Raw genomic sequence first — 13,692 nt, 5'->3', positions numbered from 1 at the left:
AGTGTCCAACATTTTTCTTCACCACATATTTTATGGAGTTTAGAACTAATTTACGAAAGATGTGAATCTCACAAAATTTGTGACAGAAAAGATTATTGGGGCAGCACACGACGGTGGCAAGACCACTTAATAATTTCTGGTAGAGATATACAGTATTTTGCCACCATATTAAGCGATGCCTTGCAAATTTTAAGCAACCCAAAAGAAAGGAACGGAAAAAGACTCGAGACTTCAACCACCGGGGCAAAATTCCACCGCACACAAATACACAATTCCATGCACCAACCTACCTCCATTAATACGGCATTAACAAATTAACAACAAAAAGCTGCCCAAATTTATCATTAAGCATTTGACTCGAGTCATATTCCCCGTCCTCCAAAACCCACCTCTCATTTTTCAATTTGGGAGGTTTTCGTGGTTGTCCATCTTTTGTTTTCTCCTCCCTCTCTCTCCTCTCTCCTCACCTCTTCCTCTTCTCCTGGCATTCTACCATCATCACTCATTGTCTGGATTTGTTGAGTTTATCTTTTTCTCTGAGCCCAGCACATGCCAAGAATGGGTGAAGAAAAAGAAGGGGAATAGTGCAATGCGCATTTTCGCTGGAGGAGGAGGAGAAATTGGTTCTCCTTGTTACACCACCTCATCCTCTCTCTAAAAAGGTGTTTTTTTTCCCCCACAAATTTTGCTTCTTGTTTCATTTGTGGGTTATGGATCTCTAAATGCCTTTAGCAATGAGTAGTTGTATTATTCCCTCTTTATTCCATGGTGCAGATACCAACCCCATTTCGCAGGCAAACTGTTCCTAACCCTTTTTGTTTCTTGATCACTTTTGAGGGTAAAAGTTGTGAAATTTGTGAACATTATCTTCTATTATGTTTGTTTGCTTTTGCACAGGTAAAGGAATCACTTTCTTCACATTTATCTGGTGTTCTTCCTCCTTTAAGTCATATCTTGGGTTTGGCTTCTAGTTTTCACAATGGCGACCAAAATTAAAGGGATCTATAAGGGGTTCAAGTACATTACCCAAATATTTGGTAATTCCTGCCTCTCTTTCTCTCTCTCTTTGGGTGTATATACATATATTTTGTGTATTTGTATGGGGTTATTTTCCTCTTCTCTTTGATGGGTATTTTGAATTCTAGGGTTTGGATGAAAATTTGGGTTCTTTTTTATTTGCAGTTGTGAAGGAGCGTGAGATGGAAATTGGGTACCCAACGGATGTTAAGCATGTGGCACATATTGGGTGGGATGGCCCATCTGGTAGTGCTCCTAGTTGGGTATGTAATCCAAATAGATGTCTCTGTGTGCACATTCTTCTACTTCAGAGTTATGGTTTCTTGTTTTACTTTTAAGGCTAATGGTGAACTCTTATTATTAATTTCTTTTGTTGTTTCATTGGCTCAGATGAATGAGTTCAATGTAGCATCCGATTTCGCGGCAACATCTATTGGCAATATTACCGGAACAAGAGGCACCAGTTCTGCAATATCCACATGGTCATCTCAAGGTTTGTCTCTTTTCTTCTCTTCTTTTTCATTTTCTTTGCTTGATTCATGTCCTCCAATCTTTCAACAACAAAGAATTTGCATGTGTTCTGATTGAAAAGAGATTACTATCTTATTGGGATTTGCGTATGTACTAAGAGCGGAGAGATTAATTACCCTAGGACAGGGATATATGTCTTCCCGATTACAGTTATCATCTTAGAGCTATGTGGTCATGTGGGTAGTTTGTCAAGAGCTTACAGAGACTTCGAATAAGAACAGTTAGTCTACGATGGATGTCATGTGCCATGTTCCCAATTAGGCAAAGGCAATCATGGCCTTTTCGCCGGTTGGAACATTTAGAGATATGATAGATTTGTCTTCATTTACTTCAAAATTGGAGCTCCCTAATCTTGTAAGGTAGAAAAAAGTCCCTGGATTCTTTGCTTCATATAAGAAGAGCCATGTTTGGCAATTGTGTAAAATGCGCCCATCCAATCCCAAATTAAGGGACTAGAATTATACTAGGAACCTCATGTTATAATTCCAACCAGCTATAACACTTCACACATGGTAAAAATGTGGAAATTATTAAACGATTTGGAAGAATGTTTTAGATTCTGATTCGTACTCTTTGAGAAATCACTATACACGCTATCCATAAAGGTGTTGCTGGACTTGGGCCCTTGTGGATGTCATGTGCCATGTTCCCAATTAGGCAAAGGCAATCATGGCCTTTTCGCCGGTTGGAACATTTAGAGATATGATAGATTTGTCTTCATTTACTTCAAAATTGGAGCTCCCTAATCTTGTAAGGTAGAAAAAGGTCCCTGGATTCTTTGCTTCATATAAGAAGAGCCATGTTTGGCAATTGTGTAAAATGCGCCCATCCAATCCCAAATTGAGGGACTAGAATTATACTAGGAACCTCATGTTATAATTCCAACCAGCTATAACACTTCACACATGGTAAAAATGTGGAAATTATTAAACGATTTGGAAGAATGTTTTAGATTCTGATTCGTACTCTTTGAGAAATCACTATACACGCTATCCATAAAGGTGTTGCTGGACTTGGGCCGTTATGATGGTATATTTAGGCACGTTTTTTTTTTTTTTTTGATCGGCAAAAAGAGTATTTAGGCAAGGTTAAGCCTCTGCTAATGTTATTTTTAAATTTGTGAAAGTGAACTGTTTTCATAATTTGTCCTTTGTCTCCTTTTCTTCTTGATTAAAACTGAAAATTCTCTGCTGAAATATGTAATTTGTGTATGACTTGGTCTATTTTGTGTGGTAGCTGATTCTGTCTGAAGTTTGTTTTGTTTTTATGTTGCAAACTGAATTTCCCAAGAACGGATTGTTCTATTTGTCGTGTTTGCGGCTAAGAAGCATGGACACTTAAAAGAAGGTGGCGTGTCTGTGTCCGACACTGCTTGGACAAGTGTCCATGTCCGACACTTCTCGGACACGTGTCCGAGAATCCATTATTACTTATTAGAAAATAAAATCTTCATTTGGACTCTTGTTCGTTAATCTTTCGACATGTCTACACTTCTTTGGTGTCTATGACTAAGAAATAAATGTCATTGACACTTTTTAGACACTAGCTAACATGCGAATATCAAAGACTTTGGAATTTGACATATCATTGTGATGTACAAAGTTGAAGAAAAGTAATTCTTAGGATTAATCATATCTAAATTATAAAGATTTTTGAGGATTCTGAATCGTGCACGTCTTATTTTTTAAGAATTTTTTGAGTCACATGACTCACATGTGAATATAAATTCTCCATAACTTTTTGTATCTTTTTTATGCTCATGGTGATTTGTGTTAATTTCGGACGGATGGTTCGTTTATTTGTGTGCTCTACAATATATTTGTATAGATATAGTTAAACGTATTCCCAAGGTGTCCGTGTCCTACATTCTAGACTAGAGTAAGAACATATCCGCATGTACGTGTCGTGTCATGTACGTGACTGTATCTTTCTTAGATTTGTGGCTTGACCCTTTTGATTTTTCTTTCCTCTTTCCTTTGGAGTATTTTGTTACATAAAATTCTACCCCTTTCATTCATGGTTTGCATTTTTCCTCTTTATCGACAATTACCATTGAAACATTTCTTGGTAATTCCAAAAGATTAGACTAGTTGTAGCTTTTTTTTTAAGGTGTAATTGCATCTTACCCCCAAAGTATTACACTTTCTCAAAATACCCCCTAAACTATAAAACCTGACACTTGATTACCATAGACTACCTAAACCTTTCAACTTGCTCCCATCATTAGTCTTCAATTGTATAATGGCCATCAAAGAGTGCAGATGGGCAGCCTTTTTTCATTAATTCCTTTTTTAATGTAATTAGGCCTTTCTTTGGTGGATGACCAGTTATAGCTTTGATTGAATGATTATATCACAGCTATTAAAGAATGCAGATGGTACACTAATTTGTGCAACCTTTTCCATTTAATCATTCCAATTTATGGTACATTTTACAAGCTTGTTCACACTTCTTATGTACTATATTTTTCTTTGTTTTTCCTTCATTTTCTTCATAACAGACTTTGAATCAATGGACCAGCAACCAGTATCTGAGACTTTCAAAGACATTCAGCCCACAGACCTTCCCAATAATCCAAAAAAGCATAAGCGGAAGAAGATCAAATCGACTTCCTCCCCTAAGTCTTCCTCTTCATCAAGATCGTCACGAGCAGCAAAATTGAAGGCTAAATATGTTGAGGACAAGACCAGACCACCAAATCTAGAAGTGATGTAAAACTATTGAGTATGAGCCAAGAACGGAAGTGTTTTCGATGTGCATATTAGAGATTGAGAAGTCCCCTTTCTGTACTAGGGATGCAGCTGGTTATTGAAGACATAAGCATAGCTTATGCGAGATTTACATGAAATGGAGTGTACGCCCGAAATTACATGGGGACTAGAGAGCTGAGACAAAAGATGTAACAAATGTTTGAGGATGATAACAATTAGTGAAGATGGGATAACCTTTTTATTTCTTGGATTTTCGACAAAGGAGTAAATACATGTAGGGATTCGATTCTGTAGTTGTGTGATGGAAGTTTTAGCTAGTTTTCCATATGATTTGGACCTGTATCCTAATACTGTACCACCGTATGCTCTGCTCGCAAAAGAAACAATTTGAATTCTAGAATGTGAAACAGGGTCCTCAATGTCTTTTTGCTGCCACTCAGCATAAAAAGTCATTTCAGCAAGTGATTTTGGCCCGAAAGATGCTCATCCCAGTTCAACTTGCAGAATGAAGATTGTTCGTAAGTATATTCGATGAAGATTTGTTGAAGGTTATGGGACAAGAAGCTTCAACTAATGAAAGGTAATAGCATACCATTGCTTTCATCTCCACATTACAATGCAAAACAAAACAATCTCCAAAAGCATAGCGTCACCCTTCAGTACTATTTGGCACCAAATTCTAGTGAAATTTTGGGGGCCCAAGGCGATTGCCTTGCTCAGGGCCGACATTGGTACGGTGTATGTGACTTATAGCGGGGATCTTCTTGCTCAAGCTCTAGTTGGACAAGATACGATTCCAGTACGTGGTACGCATGACATTAATAGTACGGAATTGAAAGTGAGCGGAGATGACTTGATTTCAGGCCACTAGTTTACGGATTATAATCTTGATCTCGGTGACTGCTTCGAATTTACTTCGTCAGATTGCTTTTTAGAAGATAAAAGTGACAGTTAATAATATCTGGCGCGCATCTCTGGGTTTTACCTTTCTCCGAATGCATCCTATGTTTGTAGGTCAAGGTTGCAGTATTGATCTCCTAATTCTATGTTTTACTTTACAAAAAAGTTGTGGAGAGAGAGAGAGAGAGAGAGAGAGAGAGAGAGAGAAATTAGAGAGACTTAGCCAAAAATCCCTCATTTACATTTTTTGAGCGGACACGCACCTTTTGCAGTCAAACATAAGGATAAATGTGCCTAAAACCCATAGAGTACCATACGAAAGGAAAGTGCATAAAATTCTACGGTACCCTATGAAAGTTCTTAAAACCCTATGGTACCCTATATAAGAAAGTGCCAAAACCACTAAAATCTTATAAGAGGAAAGTATACTTTAAAATCTTATAAAAATGCCTAAAAATGTTTTGGCCTTATGACTAAAAAACTCAAAAAGTTGAAGGATCTCTACTGAAAATTATTTTGTTGGCGTTCTTCCCCTAAATAAAAACTATTTTACCGTCCTTATGTCTAATTTTTCCAAAAGTTAAAAGCCAGATATTTTACTGCTGTCAAGATCAAACCTTAAGTTGCGTCGAATTGTAAAATTACCCACAACTTGTGGTAATTATATGAACATTCTTAATTGGTTACCACCAAAAGGGCTGTAAATTAAGCCGAAACAAACCCATATGATTTGGGCCATAGCCATTCCCATTGTTTTGCCTCCAATGTTTGTGGTAGGAATTTAGGCCCAATCTTTAGTTTGGGCTGACTCTACACTTGTGTTTCAGCCCAAAACTTATTCCTCGATCCGAATGTCCAATTATGTTCATTCGACATCGAATATGCAATAATCCTACTTCGAAGCAATTACTAAACTCTAACATTCTATCGTCTGCCAAAAGGTAGATATAACTTAATATGCAATTATAATATATACACAAATATACGTGCACAAAAAATACAAAAGAAAAGTGCACAAAAAAATAAAATAAAATAAAGGTAGGATATTGTGCAGTTGGGTATTCAATGATTTTTCTTCGCAATTTTTATGTGCATTTTGTGCGTACAAGTAGAATCGCTCGTAATTACTACATTGTTTCTATTGTCTACAAATCCTGAGGGAACAAGTAATTATCGATGCAAAGTGCATTTGCTTCGATAACTTAGCATAATAATTACTAAAAGAGTGCTACACGTTTGAAGCCCTCGGCCATGGGAAATATTGGGAGGTGTACATAAAATTCAAGCCAACTACTCTCTCTGTCACTTTTAATTGTCTACCACAATTTTGCGTGCCCTTTTCGATGACTTATATCTCTCGACATATATTATGTTTTACGTTTTTAAAATCATTATCTTATAGAAATAATTGAAATTTACCAAATAAGAAACATATTGCATATTTTTATTGCAATATACATTGAGAGATATAAACAATTGAAAATGACACGCAAAACTGTAATGGACATTTAAAAAAGGACGGATCGAATAGTAAGCAACAACTGAAGTATCACTTTCATTAATCACAACAATATGCACAAGTTTTGCTTAAATAGGGTAATTAATTAAGGAAGCATTTTTCTTTAAATTGCTTTTTCTAACTCTAACCTAATGTACCAGAGTAGTTAATTAAGATCGAGTACACATCTGTGAAGTGCTCATGTCAACTTTCTCTAAACATGTTTTTAACTCTAATTTGACTGATTTCGTTTTCGCATTTTTTCCCTAATGTAAGAAACACGAAAAAACCCAAAGCTAAAAACAATGTCAAAAATAACATTATCGTAAAACTTTCATTAGCTTTTGGTTTGAAAGCGTGAGATACGAAGGTACGTTATCCGAAAGGTAAAATACCACCCTGTTATGAACTATGATGAAGATGGTGATACACACACCCACCCACTCCTAGCTAAGTCACCGTGACGCTACCACCCTGTTATAAACTATGATGAAGATGGTGATACACACACCCACCCACCCCTAAGTCACCGTGACGCTACCGTGTTAATTGGTTTGATGGATGACGGGATGAACAAAACATTCTGCATGTTTGCTACTTTTACCAGCTAAAAGTCCTAATCAGATTGTTATTAATTAAACTCAATACGTAAAAAAAGTTTTGCAACAATTGTTAACTAAAACAATTAGTATGTCAGAATTGCAAATTAATTTCTTTACGCATTCGCGCTAATTAATTTGAACACAAAATGGGTGACAATTAGTTCATCTTTTGCCAATGTGTAGCAGCTAACAACGGAAAAACTCGTGTACATGGTACTGCTCAATTTTACTACTTGCTTAGTTAGAAGAATGTTATATTTTTCTTTGATTTATGTCACAATCTTAGATCAGAGGGGCATGTCTAGGCCAGCTTGCGCTAATTTCGGGGCTCTAAAAGTAACGACCTGTCATAACCCCTAGTGGCTCTAAGGTTTGGAACCTCCGTGGAAATGAAAGATGTGACGTCATAGAGGAGCACTTATTGCTTTCTTACAATCATTTTGGCAAACTCCCTTGGGGTTAGTAGAATGGAAAGGTTATTCCTATGGAATGTCTACTCCGATGTTTGGTTTACTAAAAATTGAAGGACTAATCATTCCACATTGAATTATCCACCCAAATAAAAGAATAACTATTCCAATTGAAAAGTAAAAGAATTACAATTCCATTCCACCATTTCTTTTTGAATTGTTAATGTCACTCACATAATTACTAATGCCACTCCAAATTTTGCTAATGCCACTCCTAAAATTACTATTGTCACCCCCAAAATTACTATTGCCTCCCAAATTCCATTCCTTTGAGATGTGACTCTAGTATAACAAACACATGAATTTGAATGCAAATTTCATTCTTGCTATTGATTCATAGCCACAACCAAATGTGGGAAGAGGAATAATTATCCCAATATCAATCAATTCCTCCAATTTCATTCTATTCTGATTGGTATTTCATTCCATCTAACCAAACGCATCCTAAAGATAATCCGACACTTCCTGCTAGTAAAAAATCCTTGGGCAACTAGGTATTTGTTCGATTGTTAACTTTGAGATCCAAATTACAAGAAAAACGTAAGTAAGCCCAAATACATTGTTAGAAAAAATCTCAAGAATTTGGTCAAGTGGACATCAAAAAACAAATAAGTGTTTATCATTCACAAGATCGCATGTTTGTATTCCACAGAAGCCAAACATTTCAATCCTTGGGCAATTGAAAGGTTCGCAAGCAGATCCAGACATCATTGAGAGAGAGAGAGAGAGACAGAGAGAGAGAGAGATGAACCGGGTCATCGACTCATATGCCTTGGCTTCTTTAATATTTGATTCTCGTGAGAATTGATGCGTTGGCCGGAAGTTGAAAACGACTGAGAGCCAAGTAGCAAAAGGGATGGGGTCTACCTGGTGGTGTAAACCAAATGATCGAGTAATGACCATTTCCTCTTCAACGTCCCCTGTCATCAAATAACCAAATCCAGTACAATGACGCAAAAGCTCAGTATACCAAACATGTAAAATGACATAAATACCCATGGCCAAGTTTGAGGAATTAAAGGGGGATTTTATTTGGAACCGAAAATAGTTAGACCCGTTCCGCTAAAGTTTCTTACTTTTTAAGTACTTATTTCCCGTTCGTAAAATGATAGAGAATGATATGTCTCGTAAAACGAAAAATAAAAACTTGAAAAATAAGAATTTTAACGGACCATGGCCTTACTGAGGAAAAAATGATAACTAGCTAGCACCGGCCGTTTACTAAAGAAGTGTACGATTATTCATTTAGTAATACAACAGACGGTATATCTGTATCATAAATGATAAAAGTCATCAACTTATCTAAGATTGAAGTCTTTTAATTCATCTTTCATTCCTTTTTACTAGAAGTGGGGCACTAACTAGCTACGTGAGTGAGGAGAAAAATAAGGAAAATGCAAGCAGGCATGTGCGATGAGGTGGTTTCTGATTGAATTTCTAGTTTGTCCGAAGCAGCTATTCTACACAGAGACAAAAAATAATAATAATAATAATCTACAGTGTAAAACTAATAAAAATTAAAGAAAATTTAGTAAACTTAAAAGTCCATAGGGCATCACAAAAAGGGTGGGCATCAAATGGCACTCTCCCTTGATAAATTATAAATATAATAGATAATAGATAGATGATGCATGTTGGCGGTATGGGAGAGACGAGCCAACAGCGACTCATGCAGGGGCAGAGCTATACCCCGGCCCCCAACCCTCCAAGCTCACGAGTTTTAAAATTTTTATTTTATATATACTTGATTTTTAAATATTATTGATAATTATTTGTGTGCACAGCTACTTATGATCTTAATAATTTTGATTTGACTTAGTAAAAAATCGGTTATTTTACATTCTTATTTCTCAATTTCTTTCAGAAATAAAAAATAAGCACGTGATTGTTGAAGTATCCTAAAGGAAAAAAAAATAAATGATTGGTATACTTTGCTAGAATCATTTCAATGTACAAATGGGTGATCAGAGGGAAGTACAATTTGGAGCAGGGTTGCTGGTTTCCTAGTATGCCAATCTCTGGTAAGGCCTCAAATTTTTGGCGGGATATATGTGCAATTGGGAAAGTGTCCTCGTGTATCGGAAGTATCATCCAGGAGGGTTTTCGAATCCAAATTCGTTCCGATTTGGAGATTTCTTTCTGGAACCATGTTTGGTTGGGGGACACAACTCTTAGGGAGGAGTATCCCCGTCTGTATCTAATTTCTACTAAAAAAGAAGCAGTTGTCAGTGCAATTTCGGGTGGTATTGGAATGGATAGATGGAATCTGTTTTTTAGTAGAGATTTACGCAATTGGGAATCTCTTCAAGTGGAGGAATTAAAGCAGAAGTTACAACCAATTTTTTTGGACTCGTCCAGTCGTGATCTCTTGAATTGGAGATGGTCTTCGGATAATCGGTTCTCGGTGAAATCGGTATACAATCAGTGGGAAAGCAATGAGCACTTAAGAAATCCGGTGTTGGGTGCTCTGTGGAAGAACCTTAGCCCTCCTAAGGTGGAAATCTTCGCTTGGATGGCTTTGCAATCCAAGGTGGCTACGCGTTCTGTGCTTTTGGGTAGAAATTTGATTCCAGAGGGCCAATCTACTCTGTGCCCTTTTTGTTCGCTGCACTTGGAAACTCCGTAACATCTATTTTTGCACTGTCACTTTTCGTGGGTTGTTTGGTCACAGATTCTAGACTGGTGGCATTTGAGATGGGTGTGTCCCGCATCTCTGGAAGCTCATTTCGGGTGGTGGATGGAAAGTAGATTTAGAAATTTGGAGAAAAATTTGTGGGAAGTTACTTTCTTTGCGATGTTGTGGTCTTTGTGGTTGACGAGAAATGATTATGTTTTTAACAATGTCACATCGGGAGCTGGGGTTGTGGGCGAGCAAATTAAAGCTAGAGTTGCTATGTGGATAAAGGCAAAGTTCAACATTAAGGTGTACACGGTCGAGGATTTTAAGATTTTTTTGGATGGAATTAGGATGTTGAAACTGTAAAGATTGTTTGCAGTGGTGTATGAGGTGTTTGTTTTTTCGTCCAATTTTCTGTTGGAAGTCATTGTAAGGGGCGTGGCTTTTTTGTTTTTCTGCTTTTGCTACTTGGTTGTGTTAGTTTGTTTAGCTTACGTCGCTTGAGCCCCCTCGATGTACCCTTTCGAGTTTTTATATATATGTTTCGTTTTGTCAAGCAAAAAAAAAAGGTATTTTGAAGCTAAAGCTTTATGATATACTAAGTATACGTTTCGATAAAAAATATATGTCGATTAAGCCGGCTTCCCTTGGGTCAAGCCGGCTTCCCTTGGATCAAAATCCTGGCTCCGCACCCATGTAACTAGTTGGTGAACAATGGAGAGGAAACATAGGCTTTTGTTTATGATAACGGTGTTTTCAGATTAAATCAAACCTTTAATCATGAGGTGTACGTAGAACGAAAACGGGATTACAAAGAATTTTTCAGAGTTACGGATAAAAAATAAGAAAAATTTCAGAATTCAAATTGATAGAATTACGTACCCTTTAGAAACTCTAGCTTCAAGCCTTCAAAAATTTAAATAACCCGGCAAAAAACAAAAAAACAAAAGCAAAACAAATAAACAAACAAACGTGGGTTTGAAAACGTAGAGGACACAATCTTCACTGTGATGATAACAAATAATTGTCCGAAATAAAATAAAATAACAATAATTGCTTCAATGTCCAGTACTCAGTGAAACAGTACTAGTTCTTTATTTCACCTTCATTTTACATTTATGTTTATCGTTCCACTATAATTTTGCTGCTGCCAGTAGACAACTTTTTCTGTAACTATTTAATGTTTTGGTCTGCCCATTCTACCCTCTTTACTTTACTGGAGTAACTGTGTTATCAATGTCCAGCTAGCAGAGAAAAAATTAAAACACAAACACCATTTTTTTGCAATTTAAATTTAGGAAAAAGAAATTTTCCTTTTTCGATCGAGTGCATTACACACCCGTGTCTAGAAATTGATTAGATGAATACGGCCGGTCACACGTGCAAGATAAATAAAAACAAAGAAGAAAGGTCAGAAATTTGTATTAGTGACACACCATACATATTATGGAAATGGGAATGGTGATATGCAGCACCCACCCCGTTTCCTAATATTATTGGATATTAGAAGGAAGGAAGAGTTCAGAAATCTTTTCTCTTGCAAAGACAGGCTACTTAGCGTGTTTACCGTATCATTTTTTTTTTTTAACTTTTTGGATTGATATTCTTTAAAAATTTATGTAAGCAAAAAAAGTATGAACTGATATTCTTTAAAAATATACTACCATGGTCCCATAATGTTTACATGGTTTACAAAACGAGAACTTAAAAACAATACATTTTTTCCAACCAAAAATAAAAAAACAATTACTTAAATCAACAGAACTAATCATACCTATTAAATGTTGTATTTCTTTTCAAAATTTTCTTGTAAAAATTGTATTGTTTTGAAGATTTGTTTTGCAAACCGGGTAAACATTTTGGGACGAAGGGAGTGTAAAAAAGACCATCACTAAAAGAAATTAAGCTTATTCGAATTTGACTCGGTGCTTTTAAAATTTCTAGTTTTGTCTCGTCTAAACAAATAAAAAAACAAAATTTGACTAAAAAAACAAAAAAAAATTAAAAAGAGACGAGAACTAAGGAAACAGAAAACTGAAGCTAGCTAGACCAAACACAGGCTTAACAAAATTCTAGCAAATTAGAATGAAGTGAAAAATCACCTGGAAAAAGAGCAATCACCCTACATGCAACACATGTGTTAGTGGGGTCTAGCCCAGATAACACTTCCTTGACTCTCCCAACTGCAAGGGCAGAGCTAATTGGTGGGCGGTGGCACATGCCACCCCAGTTCCAGAAATTAAAGTTTAACTTTACATATTGAGGGATTAGGCACCTACCGGTATCAAACTATTCGAATAACTGATGAAAAAATAGCGTTTTAAAAGATGAATGATTCAGATCATAAAAAACATAATTCAAAGACTTCCATTCAAAAAATCACAGAAGAATTGAATCAAGCCTTTATTTTTGTTGTTTTGACAAAAAATAAAGGCCAAACAAAGCCTAACTTTGCACTTAACATTGCAACATTTTGCAATTAATTCTCTTTATATTTTTACTACAAATATATATACAACAATGCCAACCTAAATTCTGGCTCCACCACTACCCAATTGGGAGGTCTCGAGTTCCAACCTCGCAAAAGGCGGGTAGTGTTTCGGTTTCGGGTAATTTATACACGACATCCCTTTCCCCTTCTCCTAGATATATAAATTAACTAGTGTAATTTCTACTAGTATTTGAAAAACAAAAACACATGGTTGAAAAAAAATGACGAAGTAAATGCCCCTCTCTGGATGCAGATAGAGCCTGATATGATATGTTCACAGAGCGACGATTTGAGAGGTAAAATGATCGGAAAGGTTACTGTTGCGCGCTCTCAGAGACTTGAATATAGAAGTAATGAGACTCAACGAAACTGGTGGTGGGGGGCAAAGGGGTAAAATACACATTTTTATTGCTAAATTGTTACCCGACTCACACTGCGCCGGATGTGCATATATATATATATATATATGGGTCTCGTTGGGGAGGGTTTATTTTTCAACGAACCTATACTTGGCGAGGTTGATAAATAATCACTTTTTAGGAAAAAAAAAAAAAGTGAAAAAAATTACTTGGGTAATGATAAAAAAAATTTGATTTTTTGATTCCTCTCATTAAGATGAATCAATGACTTACAAAAATTTGGCACAAAACTAACAAATACGAAAAAAATTCAAATATGAACAAAATTACCAAAATTAAGTTAAGTTCATAAGAACACAGCCTTAGTAAAGTTTGTTGGGTGCACTAGAGCTAGCATTGGTATGGTATAATGGGTTGCGTAGGTTTAAAAACCGATTAGAGAAATTTTACTGCGTGCACCCAAACAGAACACCTTAAAATTTATGATGTCCCCGTC

General features: G+C 36.2%; 1 protein-coding gene across 2 annotated transcripts; it reads left to right on the top strand.

Annotated features, from left to right (window-relative positions):
• The first annotated feature begins 216 nt into the window (after window positions 1–216).
• On the top strand, window positions 217–4,548 carry LOC131314673 (CRIB domain-containing protein RIC10-like). Of its 2 annotated transcripts, none has more exons than XM_058343491.1 (5): window positions 217–662; window positions 898–1,037; window positions 1,183–1,280; window positions 1,408–1,510; window positions 4,049–4,548. In XM_058343491.1, exons 2-5 carry the CDS (start codon window positions 980–982, stop codon window positions 4,261–4,263), a joined length of 474 nt encoding a protein of 157 aa, XP_058199474.1. In that variant the 5' UTR covers window positions 217–662; window positions 898–979; the 3' UTR covers window positions 4,264–4,548. The 2 variants fall into 2 exon arrangements, with proteins under 2 accessions (XP_058199474.1, XP_058199475.1); XM_058343492.1 differs by lacking the exon at window positions 4,049–4,548 and adding an exon at window positions 3,853–3,896 and having other exon boundaries at window positions 357–662.
• The last annotated feature ends 9,144 nt before the right edge of the window (window positions 4,549–13,692 follow it).

Source organism: Rhododendron vialii, chromosome 13a (genome assembly GCF_030253575.1).
Source record: "Rhododendron vialii isolate Sample 1 chromosome 13a, ASM3025357v1".
Lineage (NCBI taxonomy): Eukaryota > Viridiplantae > Streptophyta > Magnoliopsida > Ericales > Ericaceae > Rhododendron > Rhododendron vialii.
Note: the sequence above shows the minus strand (reverse complement) of the source record. Positions and strands in the feature narration are given on the sequence as shown.